We start from the raw sequence: 19,528 nt of genomic DNA, 5'->3' as shown, positions 1-19,528 counted from the left end.
GAACTCACGGACCGCGAGATCGTGACCTGAGCCGAAGTCGGACGCTCAACCGACTGAGCCACCCAGGCGGCCCCTATGGTAGTCCCTTTGATTATTATCCTATCGCCTTCTCTCAGCAATTGTCAGGAAGCTCAAGTTCCTGCAGAGAGAATGGATGGGTTGTTCCTCCTTACCTGGAGTTTTATCACAAAGTGATGGTTGATTTCATGCGTTCGACTGGTGTTTTTGTAAACATTTTGGAAAGTGGTCAAGATGGCATTCCAGGCTTTGCATTTGAGACAGGAAGATTTTTCTTGGCTGTCGGAGAGAGACGCCAGTGTCCCCAATCCTAAAAAGCAGAGGAGCCTAAAAGGTCAGAAGCCAGGTGCTTCCTCGCTGCTGCTTTCTTACATTGTTATTTGTAATTTCACTTAAGGTGCAGAGAGAGCCCAGAGCCATTTAGTGAGTCTGTGTCTTCTCATGTTGCCCTTACCGACAAACTTTTGTTTAAATTTGCATCTCGATTTCTTTATGAGATAACACAAACTGTCAGTGCAACAACATTGCTGCTGGTCAGGGTGCCTTGCTGTGCAGTTGATGAGTTTCCTTATTTAGCGAGAGGAGACTTTTCTGTCAGTTTGCCATAGGCTTGAGGACGAAAAGAGAAATCTCCCACAAAGGCAGAAATTTATGTCGCAAAACTAAAGCATATTTAATATTTATGGGCATCTTAACATGTAAAATGTTGCATTAATATTTGAATCAAAACATAGTATCTTATAGTAACAAGGACTTAAAATTGGTATTTGTAAAGTATTAGATATCTGAAGTTGAGTTTTCTTTGGCGTATATTTTATTTCAGTTTCTTCATCTATGCATTAGTAATGGAGCATGAGCCTGGGGCTGAGGAAACTAGCCCTTGCTTTTCAGTTCAAGAAGACAGTGGATCACACCATTTAATTCTCTCCCAAGACCTCATTCAGCTGATAGGTAATAAGAGAATTTTTAAAGGTCAGACACACAACAATGGGGAGAACAACAGGATGATATGCTTGAACAAATACATAGGAGAGGAAATAGAATATTGGTAAGTGATGAAGTGGTACCAAGGAGACCACAGCCAGGCGAGCATTCAGAGTAGGAAAGACAGCTGAATACGAATCCAGTCTGCCTGAGCCCCGGGGCCTTGTGTGGAAGTGCCAGGCACAATTGAGGGTGACTGTAAGGCAAGAGGCTAACAACAGGGATTGACCGGAGATCTCCATGTGGAAGAGTAACCCTTTGCCCATTCCCATGTGGGAACATCCAGCAACTGTGTCCCAGGTGAAATGTGTCCCAAAGAATGTGAATGTCCCCAGGACAAAGACTCTCCCACTACCCATCTGGCAATTAAGTAACCCTCAGCAAAATGATGAAGCCCACCGATTGAGAAACCCTCCCAATGGCACACAATTCTCCATCAGTTTTTACTGACTCGTTGTTAAATATGCATGGACAAGCAAAGCTCCATAGATATTTTAGAAAAGGCTACACCTTGTAAGAGAGGAGCTGAAATAATCAAGCAGAAAGTATAACCCTGAAGGAGGTGGAAATTTCAGGAAAAAGGTAGGCTTTCAAAGAGAACTCTTCTTAGTTTCCTCAGATTCGAGAAAATATTACATCAATAAAAAGCGCGGGCACCTGGGTGGCTCAGTCGGTTAAGCGTCTGACTCCGGCTCAGGTCGTGATCTTGCAGTTCGTGAGATCAAGCCCCGCGTGGGGCTCTGTGCTGACGGCTCAGAGCGGGGAGCCTGCTTCGGATTCTGTGTCTCTCTCTCTGTCTACCCCTCCCCCCACTTGTGGTCTGCTTTTCTCTGTCTCTCAAAAATAAATAAACGTAAAAAAAAAATTAAAAACAAATAAAAAGAGCAAATGACATAAAAAAAATCGGGGCGTATCAAGAAAGAATTCTTAGACATTAAAATATGACTTTTGCAATAAAAAAATTCAATAGAAGGATATGGAAGATAAAATAAAGGAAATTTCCTTGAAGAAAAGCAAAAAAAACAAAGAATAAGAAAAAAAAATGAAAGAATAAGTGTCTCTTATTGGATCAGGCAAGGTCCACAATCCAACTACAAAAAGTCCAAAATTAAAGAATAGAGAAAACCAAGGAGAGGATGTTATTTAAACGTACACACACACGCGCGCACACACACACACACACAATCACCTACAAAGTATTGCGAATGTTACCAACAAGAAATTCTTTACAGCAACACTGCAAGCTAGAAAACAGCAGAGCAAAAAGTTGCTTGAAGATGTGCTCCAGCAAAACAAGGGAGTAAACCAAGCTATAGTAAGACATAGAGTCTAGTTAAATGGTATTGTTAGCTCTGCCAAGTACAACTGAGAAGGAGAGAACAAGAGATACTTTTCATTTCAAACTTTTTATTAACGGGTTTTGGGGGTGCATGTATTACTTTAACAAAAACTGAAAACCTTTTTTCAAGTAGCAAATGTAAGGTGAATTAGATTTTAAGACTAGAAAAGAAAAAGAGAGGGGAAATACACGGCTCCCCCATCTCACACCCAACCTTTGTTGGTCCGCGTCTTTCTAGTCTATTCTTAAAATGTGGGTCATTACGTTTCTCACATATACATTTTTCTTATTGTTACCTATGCTCTGTAAATATTTTAAATGACTGCAACTATTTTACAATTAGATATATTATAGCTTACCCAATTTCCATATTTGAAGAGTTTATAATTGTTTTTGATCTTATAAACAATACCATGATAAATATTTTGCTATAAAAATAGAAAGTCTTTGTCAGCTGGGCTCCATCTGAATATTGTCGTTTTTATTTGTATAAACGCCCCAAATTTTTCAGCTCTTTAGGAAATCATAGTGATTGTGGTCACCATATCTCTGATAAGCATCACAACTCCTTGATCTCAAAGACCACGGTTCCTTGTTTTAATAACACTGTGTGTAAACAGAAGAAGTGCAAAGACATTTCTGGAAAGCAGCACTTACTGCCTGTACAGGATCCTACACACAGTCATCACGAGCGCTCAGTAAATTTTGTTGCAGCTACCTGAAAAGGGTCTATTGAAATCGAGTGAAAACTGACCTGGATAACGGATGGGTCCTCATCTTAAAACAGTTCAGGATAAAACCGTGACTACTTTTTTTTTCTTTAGTGCAGTAGAAACCTGAAATTCATGAGCTTGCAGTCCAAATGGAGGACTTCAAAAAATATTTTATCTCTCATGTCTGTAATTGTTTCAGTTTCAGGAGCTCCACTGGACTAGAGCCCCCAGTGAATATGGTTATTGGCTAAAATAAATGCAGACTTATACTCACCCACAATCCTTTGTCTGCCATCCTGAAACCAGATACACAGCGACAGACTGAGAAGTGGGGTACAGGGCCACAAAGCCACCAAAACGCCATGGGTGTTATCCATCCGACGTCACATGCCGTGCTGGTAACGGGGGGAGCAAAGTGCTACTCTGCTTGATCCTGGGAGGTGGACTCTGTTGAGAGGGATTCTGACGGTACTTCCCATCACTACTAGGAAGAGCGTGTCATCAGTAATTCACGCCTGGCATGAGCACAGATCGAGAGAACATTGGTGTCTGGCCATCTGCCACGTCCAACTCCATTAAGCCTCACTAAAAGGTCTTCCTTGACTCTCTGGTTCTGGTTCAGATTTCTTGATAAGGCTTAAAAAGGCTTACAGGGAAGAATGTAGGGTACAATAAAAGTTAGCTTAGACCGCATCCTTTCCATTTCTCTAAATTGACTAAACCATTAAGTGCGTGATCTGATTACCGCGGTCTGTCTACAGGTCAAGGATTCGGGGAGTGCTTCCACGGTGACTGACACTCAGTCATTTTTCTCTGTCCCACTTCCAACGTGGCCATGTTGGAAGCCACATCCAGCACAGGAGGGTGTCCTTTGTTGTGTCTTTTACTTCACCCTTCAACTTCTTCCTGATATCTGTGTGCTTAAAGTGTCAAGACTGGCTCCCAGTTTGGTTTTAATCCACACAGAAAAAGCGCTTTTCTTGGGCATGGTATTATTACATTGTTTCATGTACGGAGTAAGAGGAGATGCCATGAGAAATAATTGCATAATACTGTTTTGTTTTTCCATCAAATTGTGTTGTTATTTTGGCTTGCCACAAATAGCACGTTTCATATTTCCATGTTTCTTTTTCCCCTCTGTGTTTTCTCCGTGAGTTAGCTGATGTCTCTGTTTTTAAAACTATTGCAATCACCAGTCATGATGTGTTTAAAGTTTTTTTTTTTCAACGTTTATTTATTTTTGCGACAGACAGAGACGGAGCATGAACGGGGGAGGGGCAGAGAGAGAGGGAGACACAGACTCGGAAACAGGCTCCAGGCTCTGAGCCATCCGCCCAGAGCCCGACACGGGGCTCGAACTCCCGGACCGCGAGATCGTGACCTGGCTGAAGTCGGACGCTTAACCGACTGCGCCACCCAGGCGCCCCCAGTCATGATGTGTTTAAATATAAGCTAAGGGAAAGAGGAATTGAGATGCTACCGATGTGATGAAGATGGGATAGTCGAAAAAGTTGGGTGGCAGGAAAAATAATTTGCGTACGTGATTTCTAATCTAAGGAAAGAATAATGCAGGTATCATCATCCCCATTTTACAGATGAGCACATTGAGCCTCTAAGTAGTAGACATTTGCTAGACTCCACAATTACTAATAGGTACAGCCTAGATGTGGACTGAGGTGTCTTTGGTACCAGCCTTGGTCTTTTTCCCCCCTCTGCCTTCCCTGAAGGTGAGACGTTTATATGGTAAATGCTGAGTGAAAGCCTTTTATAAATGCGTAGATTTTGGAATAAAAACAGTTACCACTTTTTCTAGGTCTTCAGATTACAACACTATTCTTAAAAGTTAGTTAATTTAAGGCACCAGGGCCATTAATATGGTTTCATGGACTGAGATTATATGGCTCAGCCCCACGTTATGCACGTGGGGAAACTGAGGCTCAAGACAGCATGATCTATCTAAAGACACCCAACTTACTAGTTGCCAGGCTGAGGCCGAAACCCAAATTTCCTTTACCTCATTTGGGCAGCTTTGCCTGTGGCCTCTCAAGGTTTCTGCTGCTAAAAGCATCAGAAATTCTTTCTTCTAACCTCTGAGACCGTACAGACAAAGCCAGTGTCATCGGCAAGGAACTATATAAGAACACCAAAAAGTCTTTTTTCAATTCAGTAGTTTTTAGACAAGGTGCTGCCTTATAAAAGAATAAATAAAAGATGAATTGTCTCTAAATTCACCCTTTGTGATAAGATTAACTCCACCTGGGATTTCAATCCTTCCACTCTTTCCAAAACTACAACCAGGAGAAGAAGCATTTAAGTCCTCTCTCTGCACAGAAATAAACAGGCAGCTTTCTGTCTCGGTTGGAAGCAGGCATGAGGCCTGCAGGAGCATGGCCGTTCGGGGCGAGGAGAAGGAAGCAGGGCAGGGGAGCGTGGGTGGGCATGCCCAAGTGCGGCCCAAGAGCAAGCCCAAGTACGGAGGGCACAAGTGGTAATACAGGCAAGAGCCCCTGCAAGGGGGAGGGGAGAACCTCACTTTGGGACACCAAATGGCACTCCGTCCAGATGGGAATCCCTCTGTGGGCATTGTTACAGGGTCCTTCTACTTAGAGCGGATCTCTGGCCACCAGCAGGGCATGGTGGGAGCAGACCCGGCTGTGGGGACTTTTGGGGCTCTAGCCAACGGTGAGGAGGACGTGCTGTGCTGGACGGCCCCATAGGCCTGTCCCAGGGACCCCACCTACCCAATGTGGCTGGCAGTGAAGGGCCGGGATGGAAACGAGCCATGGTCAAGGCCACCTTCATTCCCTTGACCTGAGTGACAAGCCTAGGTGGACTCTAGTGTGCTAATACTCACCCTGCCAGCAACGGCTGCAAAACATGGGCCTGCTGTTGGGACCAGGGGACGAGGGAGAAAGAGATTCCAGGCAAAGGAAGATGGGTGGATGAAGGCGTGGAATTCGCCAATGGCATGGTGTTGGCGGCTCGTGAAGAGTGACCTCTTCTCAAAATCATCAGAGGTTCTCTAAAGTACAGATTCCTAGCCCGATCCCAGACAAACCCATTGTGTCCAACATGCTGCTGGTAGGGCCAGGGAATTAGCATGTTTACCAGGTGCCCTAACTGCGTTGTCAATAGGAGCCATTGAAAGTTTTTGAACAGGGGAGTGGCATGGATCAATGCACTCGGTTGCTGGGACAGCCCTGCGGAGAATGCGTGTGGGGGGGGAGGGCCGGGGAAGAAGAGATTCTAACTGGAGAGGCACAGAACGGGGGCCGTAGGGTGTAATGGGTAGAAGAGTGCAGATTAGGAAACTGGTGCAGGGCTGGGCAATTGAGTGGATGCGGAGCCAGGTGTAGAGAGAGAGAGATCAGGAATAATTCTGGGGTCTGGATGTCGTGACTGGCCTTTCCTGTCAAAGGGGCCCCGTTGGCACTCAGAAGGTGAGTGTTGTTCATCACAATCCGTCCTGTGAAAGGTTACAGGAGGAAATCAATAAAAGATGGTTTCCCTGTAACACACCCCCCCCCACACACACACACACAAATCCCTAGATGGTATAAGCGTATGTTTTTTCAAATAGTACGGTTTAGAGTAAGTTTCACCAAAATTGGTCTAATTTTTTTTGGCAGTTTTGACCACAAAAAGGATTCTCGTAGTTATCTGGGATGTTCACTTATAACGTCTCATTTCCCTAATAATGTGAGAATATGAGCAGAGTAGGGACTTATGTTCAGACCCAATCTTAAAAGAGGGCAAGACGTGAGCAGAGGAGGGCGCTGTGGGAGCCCGTGGTATCTGCCAGCATCCAGGCACCGGATGAACAAATCAGGGCAAGTGCTGACCCGCTTAGCTAACGTCATCACCATGATGACCATCTTAGAGCAAAGCTGTCAAGCTTCAATAAAGATGAAAGCTGTTTAAAGCAGCCTTATCCTGAAATAATTGTGTGTGTATACACATATATATGTATATATGTGTGTATATATACATATATATATATACATATGTGTATGTATACATATATATACATATACGTATGTGTATATATACATACATGTATGTATACATACACACACACACCACACAACTCCTGTATTAAAGGGTGACCATAAAAAAGTAATAAAATAAAAATAAAAACAACTGTCAAATAACACAGGCTGGCAGAAGCCTGAACACCAACGATAACACCATTAACATGGGGAGAAACCCAATGGTCCTGGGGAATCAGTCACACCTGTCGCAGGAAATTGTATGAGCAGCTGTGTTGACACTTGTCCCCTTCAGTTTCCCTGGACACCAAAGGCCACTCACGGAGGGTCTCAGGTCCAGGAAGAGTGGACTGTGTGAGTGGCCAGGAGCAGTTTCCTGAGGCCCCCTCGTCCTTGAGCTGCGGTGAAGTGTCCCTCGTCACTGTGGCTAAGCCGCAGGCAGCTAAATGTGTGGGTCTTCACAGCTCATTTTCTGCTCTCTTTTGACCTTACACCTGAGTCATCTTTTATTTATGTCCTCCCATAGCATTTCCATAGGATGGTTGTGGTCAACACCATTCATCAACCTCTAATGGGCTCAAATGGAACTCTAAAATCCCCCGGGACCTGCCTTGATCTAAGAAAGGAAAAATCGCGAATGGCACTTCTTAAACTCGGAATTTATGTCTTCCCATAAATTGACCTTGTAGGGTTATTTGTGGATTCCAATAGGGAAATGACCTTCACAGGCCCCTGCACCTCCTCAGCCCTCCCTGCTCCCGCCCCCACCAGCCAATGCTGACGTCTTCCGTCCGATCCCGTTAAGCTCCAGGCCAGGGTCACCGGGGACAGCATCACGGCTGGGTGTCGAGGCTTGTTCCTTCTGCCATTTGTTCATCTATTTGCTGAGTATTTATTGCACGCCTGCTTTTTCCAGGCAGGGTGCTAAGTGCTGGAGACACAGTGAGCAGACAGTGTGTGCTCTCATGGACTTCCCACCTAAACAAATAATGACACAGCTCTCATTCAAGGGAAACTGTAAAGTGAGCTCTGGAGAAGCATGGATGCTGTGGACTCTCTGGGCGGCTTTGGCAGGCTCTGTCGCCCGCCCCTCCTATTAAGACGGGTCTCTGGGTGGCAGGAGGTGACAGTGTATGAGACACATCTCTCGACACCCCCTAAACCACCACCAACCTACTCAGCCCTTTGGTGTGAAGTCTCCACCTCTGATCATCCCTGCCCTGGCCAGGGATCTCCTGTGCTCTGCTCCGCACCCAGCTCCTGGCTCCCTCCTTCAGACAGCAGCCCAATTACTGGGTCCTTCTGACCTAAGGCTCAGGTCCCTGGGGGATGCCACCTGCCAGGGGTCCCCCGGACTGTAAGGGAGGAAGGGAGGTCAGAGCATCCTTAGGGCAAAGCCCACTCATCCTCCCACAAGCTTTGATTTGTTTTACAATGTGCAAATCTCCTTTTTCTGATGATAAAACTAAAATACATATATTACAAGAGAAGTAGCATTTATGTAAAATAATGTTTTACTTAAGATACTTTATATACAACATTTATAGTGAAAATAACATTTCAGAAGAGGATAAAGTTCAAGTTCAACCAACGTATTCCCATCTTTTACATCTATTGCCAGAAAGAACCACTTTTAACAGTTTGGTACTTATTCTTCTAGATATGTTTGTGTTTATGTAAACATACGTGTTTATCTTCATATCGTCCTACATCTGCATATTGTCCTGTGATTGGCTTTTTTTCATGTGAAAATTCATCACAGACACTTTTCAGAACAGTACGTGTAGATTCCCCTTGTCCTTGCCAGCTGCCCCATATTTCACTGTAGGAATGCACCGTAACTTCTCAGGGAATCAATCCCCCATTAACGAACATTTAAATCCTGCCATATTCTGTTGTAATAATCTTGTAGCAATGACTATCCCTACATAGATGGTCCTCAACTTTAGATGGTTCAACTTACATTTTTTTCAACTTTAAGGATGGTGTAGAAGTGATCTGCACTCAATAAACGCTGTACTTGGAATTTTGAATCTGGACCTCTTTCCTGGACCAGGACCAGCCTCTCTCAGGAGGCTGGACAGGAGTGAACAGCCACCGCCACCACCCCCACCCCACCCCCCGCCCCCGGTCAGCCACGCGATCAGGAGGGCCCACAGCCTGTGCACCTCCAACCATTCTGCACCCAACAGCCATTCGGTTTTTCACTTTCAGTACAGCAGTCAGTAAATTACATGAGATATTCAGCACTTTATTATAAAATAAGCTTTGTGTTAGATGACTTTGCCCAGGCTAAGGTCAGCGTTCTGAGCACGTTTAAGGTAGGCGAGGCTAGGCTAACCTGGGATGTTCGGTAGGTTGGATGTAGTCAGTGCTTTTAAACTTATTTTCAACTTCCAAAGGGCTGTTAGGATGTAATTGCATCACAAGTTGAGGAAGATCTGTATACCCCTCTGTGTCAAATTCTTCTTAGAAAGGTATTTTGGGTCTAACATCATGCATTGTTACTGGATTTTCATACACAATAAAGTACTCTTCATCACCCTTCACTTAACACGTGGCTGGATGGACTGATGAACCTCATTTGCTTCTAGTTTATTCCTCTCTGAGAGTTGTATACCCCTGCTTCCCACAGTAGACTCCAGTCCTCAGCTAAAGTGTTTGTGGCTGAATCTGTTTATTCCAGTTGTTACTGTAAATGTGCAATTTATTTAATTGGTATATAAACCAAAGAGGTATGGGGGGAAAGAAAGTGTTGTTAAAAAAAGAGTTTGTGGTACATTTTTCTGACTCCCAACTTGAACTAAAAAAAAAAAAAATTAATATCTAATCACCTACCCCAGTCATATCAGATACAGTGGCTTCAACTGACTCAAATTTCATTGACAGTGTGACCATGTTTCTGAGTTACATCCACTCTTGATCTACCTTGCCAGTATTCTCTGGAAAAACATCCCGTAGCTGTTTGGTTTAGTTGTAAATTGGATTATTGTTTCTCCTTAGAAATACTTAAGAACCAGGCATGTCTTATCTAGGGCAGCCAATGAATCTACCTTATAAAAGTTGACTTTTAGCCTTCCTGTTTACCCACCGACAGAGACGTGATGTGCAACCTCACAGAAGAGAAATAGAAAATCTAGAAATCAGATGTTGCCTTCAAAAGTGAGAGACCGTACACAAACATCGTGTCACTCTCTAACCTAATATGACCTTAGAAATTATTTTACAGCCTCTCCAAACTCTAAAAATCTTTTATGTGACTCCTGTGGGTACTCAGTCATTATTTGATGGATGTACAGATACCCGGGGAAATACATTTCTGTAGGGCTGGCTCTACGGGGATCTCCAATTAAGTCAGAATGAATTAAGAAGGAAGCCACACTGCATTCACTCAACAAATATTTATTAAGTGCCAACTGTATACCGGTCGACTGGTAACGTCTGGGTTACGGTAGGTAGTGGGTACCCTGGGTAATAGTTCTGTCAAGATGCTCGTCATGTAGCTAAAGACTGCAGGCCACAGGGGAAATGCAGAAATGCAATTTAGTCAACAGAGCAAGCAATCTTGGAAATGCTCAGACCGCATGCGCACCTGGCCAGTGGAACAGGAGGCAAAATGACGACGAGAAAGATTTCTCATGAGATCTGTGAATTCTCTGTATCTCCCCACGGCTTGCCCGCGTGACCTGAAGTATCAACTTTACTCACCCTGTACGGCAATTGACAAAGCACTGCAGGGATTGCGAGACATCTCACTGCTGTGTTTTCTCTTCCAGGATATCAATGAGTGTATTCTTGAAAACTATCCTGAGTGTTCCAACCCCAGATTATTTTACATCATTCCATATTTTTGTGGACAGCATCCCAGATGCAGGTAAAGACTAAAAAGGACAATGGCAGGAAAGCCACCCGGGGGCACTGCGTGGGGAATCTCTTGTATGCCTACTCCCTCAGCCTTCTGGAATTCAGTTTATGTTTACTATTAATCTCCAAAGATTGCTTTGGAGACTCTGAATGTGCTATGTAGGAAGAAATGAACGGATCAGGGTCTGACAGAGGCCTTGGGACCCGCCCGTAAAGATGTGTAACTGAAATGCCAACCAGACCCTTTTTTTATTCTTAACTCATAGCTGTCCCTGCTCAGCCCATGAGATAGTAAAGACCAGCGGACATCACCCCACTGCTCCCCCATAGCGCCTGTATTTCATCGGCACCCGTCCTTGCCTACGTGCCCTGTCTAATTGGGTGTGAAACACTGGGCGCTCACACCCCAAAATCTGACAGTGTCTCTCTCAGGAGACACATCTTGTAGAAAAAGAGGAATGGGCTTCCTAGTCCTCAGCCCCTCAGCCTTACTTGGATGCAAGACCTTCTTTAGAAAGTGACTCACTCAGATGGTAAGGCCCTCAGAGTGTGGTCTGCCCACCTCCTGCATCAGCGTCCCCAGGGCACTTGCTAGAAATCCCCACCTAATCACAGTGCCTGAGGTGGGGGCACAGATGATTCTCGTGAGCCTGGTCTCGCTGCAGTTTAAGTTCATTGTACTAGACAAACGTGTAGCCTGGAGAAAAAAAAAAATGATAGTAACAATGAATATGATCTTCACGTGTTGGAAAATAAAGCCGAAGTGACATTTTCCTGCAAAGGGAGCACTGACTAGAAGGTCAGTGTGTTCCGGAAAAGATCGAGAGAAGAAACTGTTTCTGAAGTACAACCCATCCGTTGTACTTCTGGCCTGCTCAGTGATTACTGCTTAATTATTATGTGTGTTGTTGCTGTTGCCGCTTTGCTGAGTTTCCTGTAACACGGGACTCTGTTTACGGTCTGAAATCTGGAACTAGAAGCCTCAGCTTTCTGCTTTATCAGAAACTTCCTGAGTTCAGGAGGCCTCCCCACTCCAATCCTCACCGCTGTATAAGTGCCTCCTGGTTCACGGTCAGTGCTTCAGACGCTGGGAAGATTTGGGGCCAGATGACTCACTTTCTGTCACAGTGAACATATTTATTCCAAGAAACATGATCCTAACTCCCTCGAGTGTTTTTTGTTTTTTGTTTTTTGTTTTAATTATATATTTCCTAATCCTGGGGCGAGCACTCATGATGCCTTCTCCTGGTGCACAGACGATGATTTTCAAAACTCTTTCAAAATGTCCCGTTGTTCCCTCAATTATTTGAGCTGGGTTAGGTTTATTATTACAGTTTTTCAAAAGAGAATCCTGGCTTGCCCAAATTCCCTCGGATGGGAAATGCCAGCCATGCCTGGAGCCCAGCTCCCATGACTCCCATCCTTTCCTCCTCACAGAAATGCACTTGGCTCAGAGATCTGCCTTGCAGATGAGATGAGGCCATTTTCCTTCTGTAAAACAAAACAAAACAAAACAAAAAACATAAAAGCTTGTCTTTAAACTCTTTTAAAGAATAAGATGATTAGCAGGGATGACCTAAAACTGATTTTGATTTCTATAGAACTACTGTACCAGTAAGTTTCAGATTTCATATCTTCTAGCTTTATTGGTTTGGTCCTTCTATTAAAAAGCCATTCTGATCAACCCTTTGATCAGTGTTTATGGGACCTAATTGCCTGTGTGTGTATTCTTCCCAAAAATATTTTGACCAGGGCCTCAGGGGGCGAGGCACCACCCACAGGTAAACATGATAGCGGTAAGAGGTGGAAAAGCAAATGGCAGCTGGAAGGCTCCCAGCGGCAGCCATATTAGAGCTGATCCTTAAGGAGGTGGGATTGGGGCTCAAACGAATGGTGGAGGGCGGGTTGAAGAGATACATTCTCAGCATGTTGTTCCTGCATTTCGAAAATGAATCTTTGATTTGAAATCATTTTTGTATCCACGAAGGGAGCCTGGTGAGTGGGCCCTTGAAAGAGCAAAACTGAACGTGAATGAAAACTTCCTGCTTGTGGGGATTCTTGAAGAGTTGGAAGATGTGCTGCTTTTACTGGAAAGATTTTTACCTCATTACTTCAAGGGTGTGCTCAGTATCTACAAAGACCCAGGTAATTCCTTCTGTAGCAAGCTCTTTGGTGTTTTGGGGGGTTACTCACCTTGAACAGGACTCAGGCAATAAAAGGAGTAGAACCTTCTCTCCTGTTAATGAAGAGAAGTTGCCCTGACCTTCAAAGGAAGCTTAGAAACCTCCAGACATAGATGCCAAAACTGGGAGCTTCAGGTCCAGACCTAAACTTGCCATGTGTGAAAGGCCTGCTGGCTCCATTTCTCCCTTTGGAAAGTGAAGCTGGCAACATTGGCATTGACCTTGGTCCAGGGCTGTTGCCAGAGTCCACTGATGGAAGTGGGTGTGAAGGAACCATCAGGTGATCCTGTGTCTGGGCCCTACTTCCATCTGACAAAGCACTCTGGCATATCCAATTCTGGCAATAGAATAGACACAGAAGCAAATTGAAAACGCAATTACGATTTTATTCTCACGAACGGCGTGGTTTCCAAATAGAAGTGAGAAATGGAATGCAGCAGAGAACAAGTGCAGAGGGTGCCTGTGGTATCACTGTAAAGATAATTACTTTCAGAAACCCATCATTTATTTTTCTCATTATTATCATATCCGGAGAGAACGGCAAACAACGTTGTTTCTCGCCCATTCTCCTTAATCTACTGCTGCCCTGCAAGCCTTGCATACTTATTCACTCCTCTGGTTGTTGTTTCATCATCCTGAAATGGGAGACAGCCTTCTGCTGTGTAGAAATGAGGTTCCCCAAACAGATGAAAGGTTCCCCAAACGCAGCCTTGGTGCCTCCCGTTCACCACCAGGCAGGTACCTCGCACCCCACCTGCACCAGGAGCAGGTGCCGATGCCCATGTGAACTGGTCTTTGCCCAGAGGGGCCCTGTTACATCAGGTGGCCCCTGCCACCGCCAGGGGTTTGCACGAGGAAGATAGCTGGCGGGTGGGTGCTGTCCTGGTCTCAGCTCTCTCCCTCCGAGGTAACTTCTGACGTGCACATGACCAGGAACCTTCACGCGAGCCCTGCAGGTCTGTCTCCTCAACAGGAAATGCAGTTTGAATGGCTGGAAGCATCATCGACCCTAGTCACTTTTTGAAAGTAGGCCTTCCTCTGCCCTTTCAACAGTGGGCAATTTAAAGAATTTGAAGAGCCATGCTGTGACCAATTTTTAGCTCTGTAAGATAACATAAACTCGGGTCTTTGTGCAAGGTGAGGTCTGACCCTAAGTTAGACTTTTTTGCAGAAAAAGTTTAGGTTATTCATTACTTCCGCTCTTTGGCTTTATCTGTTTGTATAGCATGCGTGTGTGCATGAGTGTGTGTGTGCACAAATACATATGTGCGCTTGTGTGTGTGATACATAGTACGAGATAACAGGTGAACGAGGTGCGCCTGGGTGGCTCAGTCGGTTGAACATCTGACTCTTGGTTTTGGCTCAGGTCATGATCCCAGGCTCGAGGGATCAAGTCCTGCCTTGGGCTCCACGCTGCGCATAGACCCTGCTTAGATTCTCTCTCTCTCCCTCTCTCTCTCTCTCTCTCTCTGCCCCCTCCCTCACTCATGCTCTCTCTCTCTCAAAAATAAAAAATCATAAAAATATTTTTTAAAAAATATGAACGAAACCCTGGAGACACAGAGTTGTCAAAAAAATGAACACACTCTCGTCCCAGCCTTTGAGAAGAGTTTCGGTCAGTCTACATCACACACGCCATCCGTCCTTGGATCTGGAACTAGTATCGTGGGCCCGATAAGTGAGGCATTTTATCTTTGTTCTTCTTAAATACAAATAGACCACAAATAAAAACCCCAGCCCCAAGAGCCCACTTATGTGCTGTTGTCAGAAGATATCCTCTTGACTTCTCAACTATCATCTCCATTTAGATGCGTGACTTCTCAGAAACTGGGCCTTTGTCCCATGATCCAGAAGCACATTTAGAACATATTTCTGAAAATTGAGTTACTATTAGCTCTTGTGGCTTCAGCCGCAGTCTTTCGACCTTATAAAGATTTTTATCCTTTTGAGTTAGGCCTAGGAGTATATTAAATAATCTGAGGCTTGCCGCCTTAGAGAGGGTAAGGGGGGGGTCCGATACTCCTGTGTGGTGGGATGAAAGGTTTCTCTAAGGCCGGGACCGACACATGGCCGGTTCACACAGTCCAGCGTATTAGTGGTTAAAATAGTGAAATATGCCTATACTGCCCTCAGTGCCCTTGCCACGCCCCCTCATCCAACAGTGAGGTAACAAAAGAGGTAATTCACAGGCATAGAGCGAGTCTTCAGGACTCTGGCCCAGGGCTACACTCAGCAAGTGTTGTGAATTCAGGTCCTGAGTGGACCTGGTTGCCACATATTTTGAATACCACCCCAGTGTGACGCTCTCAGCTGCCACACGACATGCATATAACAAACTGAACCCTTGAGTGATTGCTCAGAACTTTGCACCACGTTCTCTGGTCTCTCGGGCATCTTCTGGAGAGATTGTTGTGTGGTGACATTGGCAGCCAAGCAGCCCCACAACTGCTGTGTCTCAAGGAGTCCCACATCCCCTGGGGCAGGGGACAGGAGATGAACATCCACTCCTGGCCAGCTTCTCACTATATTTTAGCCTCTGCAAAGACTAAGCACCTGCACTGTTTTCTTGTGCTCAGCGCATTGGTGTCACCCAGGTTAAAGGAAAGAGTGACCTCAAGTCACTTTAGCGATCTCATACCAGAGCTGCCTCGTCAGCCCATTTTTAGTCTAAATTCTCGGACTATGGCACACCGAAATCATTGCTTTTGCCCTTTTTAAAGAATTTTATAACTGAGTAGCCTAGAGAACGGAAGGAAGAAACACTAAAATCGAAGACACTGCGGGATCTAGTGACCCTTGGATCATTGTAGATGAACTGACCATAGAGCCCGAGTGAGATGCAGACCCCCCACTGGCCATTTTTCTGTGACGCTTGTCTTGTTATTTTTAAACTGTAGGTGTGTGCTGATTTTTAGTAATCCCCCTACAGCAATCCGAAAAATATTTAGACCAGTCTCATTACTGAAGAAAAAGCACTTATAGCAATGACCGTCTGGGGAGCTCGTAAAAATAGTTAACGTCTGTTAGTCAAATGGGTTGTCACTTATTCAAGATAGGAATGATACCTCTTAATTCCTTGCAAATAGTACTGCTTGTTTGACTAGCCAACCATGTAGGGAAGTTCGTAACTTTTCTACGTAACAGCTCGACTGTTAGCCCCCACCTCGTGCATTTCTTGTAGGAGGGTATGCTGACAAGTGAATTTGTCTCCTCCCAAAAGTATTTGAGGAACTTAATTTTTAGAATTTTTTCTTAAAAAGTTATTTTTTTTTATTAATGTCTGTGTTCCGCGGAGACCCCTTTAGCATATCTCAGAAGAAATGTATAATAATAAGTACTCAAGAGGAAATAATAGTGAGTTTTAGCACATGAATAACCAAGAGAATTTTCTTGAATTTTCTAGAATTTTTCTTCAGATATTTCTGAAATTTCTAGAATTTTTCTTCAGATATTTCTTGCCAACCAGGGGTCACTTGTGGATGTCCAGGGAAGTACCCTGAAGTTTACCACTGAGTAAACTCCACTCAACCTTGCTTTGAGTTAGAATTAGAAAGAACTGGGTCCCCAACAGATGTGTTGGGTAAGAACAGCCAAACTCACTTGTTCGACCTACACAGTCTGATTTCTTTTTTTATTGATTAATCTGGATTATATTTGCTCATTACTTAACCTTTTCAGAGTGAGAAACTGGAGCCAGTCTAGAGAAGTTGAGAAGTTGATCCATAGTCACCCACCAAAATGTGGAAGTAAAAGGCAGAACTCAATATGTTTCTGAGCCATGAGTATTAATGTGCTTATGGATACTTTTTCTCCTTAACTCTTACAAACTGACATGCTGTGAGCCGCCAATATGTTTCTTAGTCATAATTTCTTTAGGAGCTCAAATCACAGTGGTGTTAGGAGCCAAAACAAATAAGCAAATTAATTAAAGGCAGAGAACATGTGAATATCTGTGATAGGAACAGCCCTTAAATGAATGTCCCTTGACTTGGCAAATGACCGAGCTGTTATGATTCAATAGCGCCACCTAGCATCCAGGCGTTGGAACTTCATGACCTAACATTAATCCCCATTATCTTTCTTCCGCTTGGAGGCTCGAAAGCTCCTGTGTCCAATTCTTTTCGCTTGTATTTTAAATACTTTCCGTTACTAGCATTACATTTGTATTCATTTTCAACTTTTTCCCATTACAAATGTAAACATTGGCGCCACAGTAGGGAATTTACTACACTTCTGTGGGTTGCCTTGAGACTCTGGCCACCAACCATTACAAAGGAAAAGTGTGTAATTCCAAACAAATGACTTATGTACTAACTCTGCAGAGTTCATTCATAAACTGAGCGCTTTAAAAAAAATACATATTTTTATGTAAGTATTTTTATAAGCGATGACAGAGTACAAATTTAAGTATTTTTTTCAACTATGCATGAATGATAATCAGACCTCCTATTAGAAGTATAGTAATGTACTCTGAGTTCATTTGCATTGTTGTATTTAAAGCTGAGGACATTTGGGGCGCCTGGGTGGCGCAGTCGGTTAAGCGTCCGACTTCAGCCAGGTCACGATCTCGCGGTCAGTGAGTTCGAGCCCCGCGTCGGGCTCTGGGCTGATGGCTCAGAGCCTGGAGCCTGTTTCCGATTCTGTGTCTCCCTCTCTCTCTGCCCCTCCCCCGTTCATGCTCTGTCTCTCTCTGTCCCAAAAATAAATAAACGTTGAAAAAAAAAAAAGCTGAGGACATCTACATAGAAAATAATAGCAAATATGTTGAAGAGAAAAGTTAATATGGTATGCTACAGGAAACATTCAAGTTTTCCTCCATCTATCAATAAAAATGCCAGACTGGGTTTAAACAAATGCTAAGTGATTAAAGCCTGGCCTATGTATCATAAAGAACAGCCATTCTTTAAAGAAAGAACACTGAGTTGGGAGTTACAGGAGACTCGAATCCTCTTCCTGCCGTGGTTCTACCCATATGACCCAGGGTAAGTGCAATTTTGGTGACTGATCTCTAAAGATTATTATTACGATACTAAAGCACAATGTTTTAGGTGACATGTTCCACCTTTTGCTGGTTAGCACAATTACAGGGTACTTCCCCCCCCCCAAAAAAAAAACCAGCAGTCCTTGGACAGTCCCCATTGCATTATTTCCAAATTTAGTTACGGCAGCTATCGCCACCTAGAGGACATGACAGAATCCTAAATGGAGAGTTCTAGGTTCAGAATCTGCTGTTCCCTGTGGTTGGCCATATGGAGATGACCAACTCAAACTCTCTGGTCACAATGTCCATCCCTTTCTTTCTGTACCTCATGCATTTCTGTTGAGAAGATAGGATATCATAATGATTAGAGCACAGAATCTGGAGTAGACAGCCTGGTGGTAAAGCTGCTACTTCTCTGCTGTCACCACAGGAAGGTATAATCCCTCTGAGGCTCAGTCTCCCCATCTGTATAAAGTGAAATAAACAAGGGGTGTCTGGGTGGCCCAGTCAGTCAAGCCTCGGATTTTTTATTTCGGCTCAGATCATGATCTCACGATTCATGAGATGGAGTCCCGCGTCGGGCTCCATGCTGACAGCATGAAGCCTGCTCGGGATCTTCTCTCTCCCTCTGTCTTTCTCTCTCCCCGCTTCCCCCACTTGCCCTCTCTCTCTCTCTCAAAATAAACTTAAAAAAATAAGATGCATAAACAATACAATCCACTTCAGAGTGCACATAAAGCCCTTCGCCCAGAGCTTCGCATATGATAAGAGTTCAATAATTAGCTAATATTAGTGTGCAAACCACATCACAGGAGAGAAACAGGGCCCATGTCTGTGAGAAACAGGACATCAGTCTGTCTTTGTAACTTCTAAGTGGAAAAAGAGAGAGAGAATCTAGGATGAGCCTTGACTTATTTTGACAGTTACAGCTGGCCTATAAAATTGTATGCCTTTAGGAAATAGTATTTTTGACTTAGGAGGAGTCAATTATATTCTGGCTAGTACTCTATTTCTGGAACAATTATAGGGAATAAGTTTATTGGAAGTATTCTTACAGTGACACCTTCAGAAGTTGAAAACACACATCATCCTAGTCATTGAGGGTATTTTTTTTAATCATTTGTTTTTACACCCAGACTCTTGCCAAAATTATCAGGGAGCTAAGATTTCCACTTTATTTTTATCTTATTTTATTTTTATTTTATCTTATTTTATTTTAGAGAGAGAGCATGTACCATTCAAGGGAGAGGTAGAGAGAGGGGGAAGAGAGAGAGAGAGAGAGAGAGAGAAAATCCTAAGGAGGCTCCATACTCAGCACATAGCCCAATGCAGGGCTCAATCCCATGACCCCAGGATCATGACTGAGCCAAAATCAAAAGTCGGGCACCCAACCAACTGAGCTACCCAGGCACCCCTAAGATTTTAACTTCAAATGAAACCCACTATTGAGATATGAT

The 19,528-nt window shown here is 44.0% G+C and overlaps 1 protein-coding gene across 1 annotated transcript in view; it reads left to right on the top strand.

The window, feature by feature from the left end:
- The window catches only part of UST (uronyl 2-sulfotransferase), a 304,894-nt gene that overhangs the window by 239,051 nt on the left and 46,315 nt on the right, over positions 1 to 19,528 (top strand). Inside the window, exons 6-7 of the mRNA XM_040448924.1 lie at positions 10,820 to 10,917; positions 12,895 to 13,052. Coding sequence (XP_040304858.1) covers positions 10,820 to 10,917; positions 12,895 to 13,052 — 256 coding nt within the window. The remainder of the gene's footprint in view (positions 1 to 10,819; positions 10,918 to 12,894; positions 13,053 to 19,528) is intronic.

The sequence above is a fragment of the Herpailurus yagouaroundi genome, unplaced genomic scaffold, assembly GCF_014898765.1.
Source record: "Herpailurus yagouaroundi ecotype Mexico unplaced genomic scaffold, PumYag 198, whole genome shotgun sequence".
NCBI lineage: Eukaryota > Metazoa > Chordata > Mammalia > Carnivora > Felidae > Herpailurus > Herpailurus yagouaroundi.
Note: the sequence above shows the minus strand (reverse complement) of the source record. Positions and strands in the feature narration are given on the sequence as shown.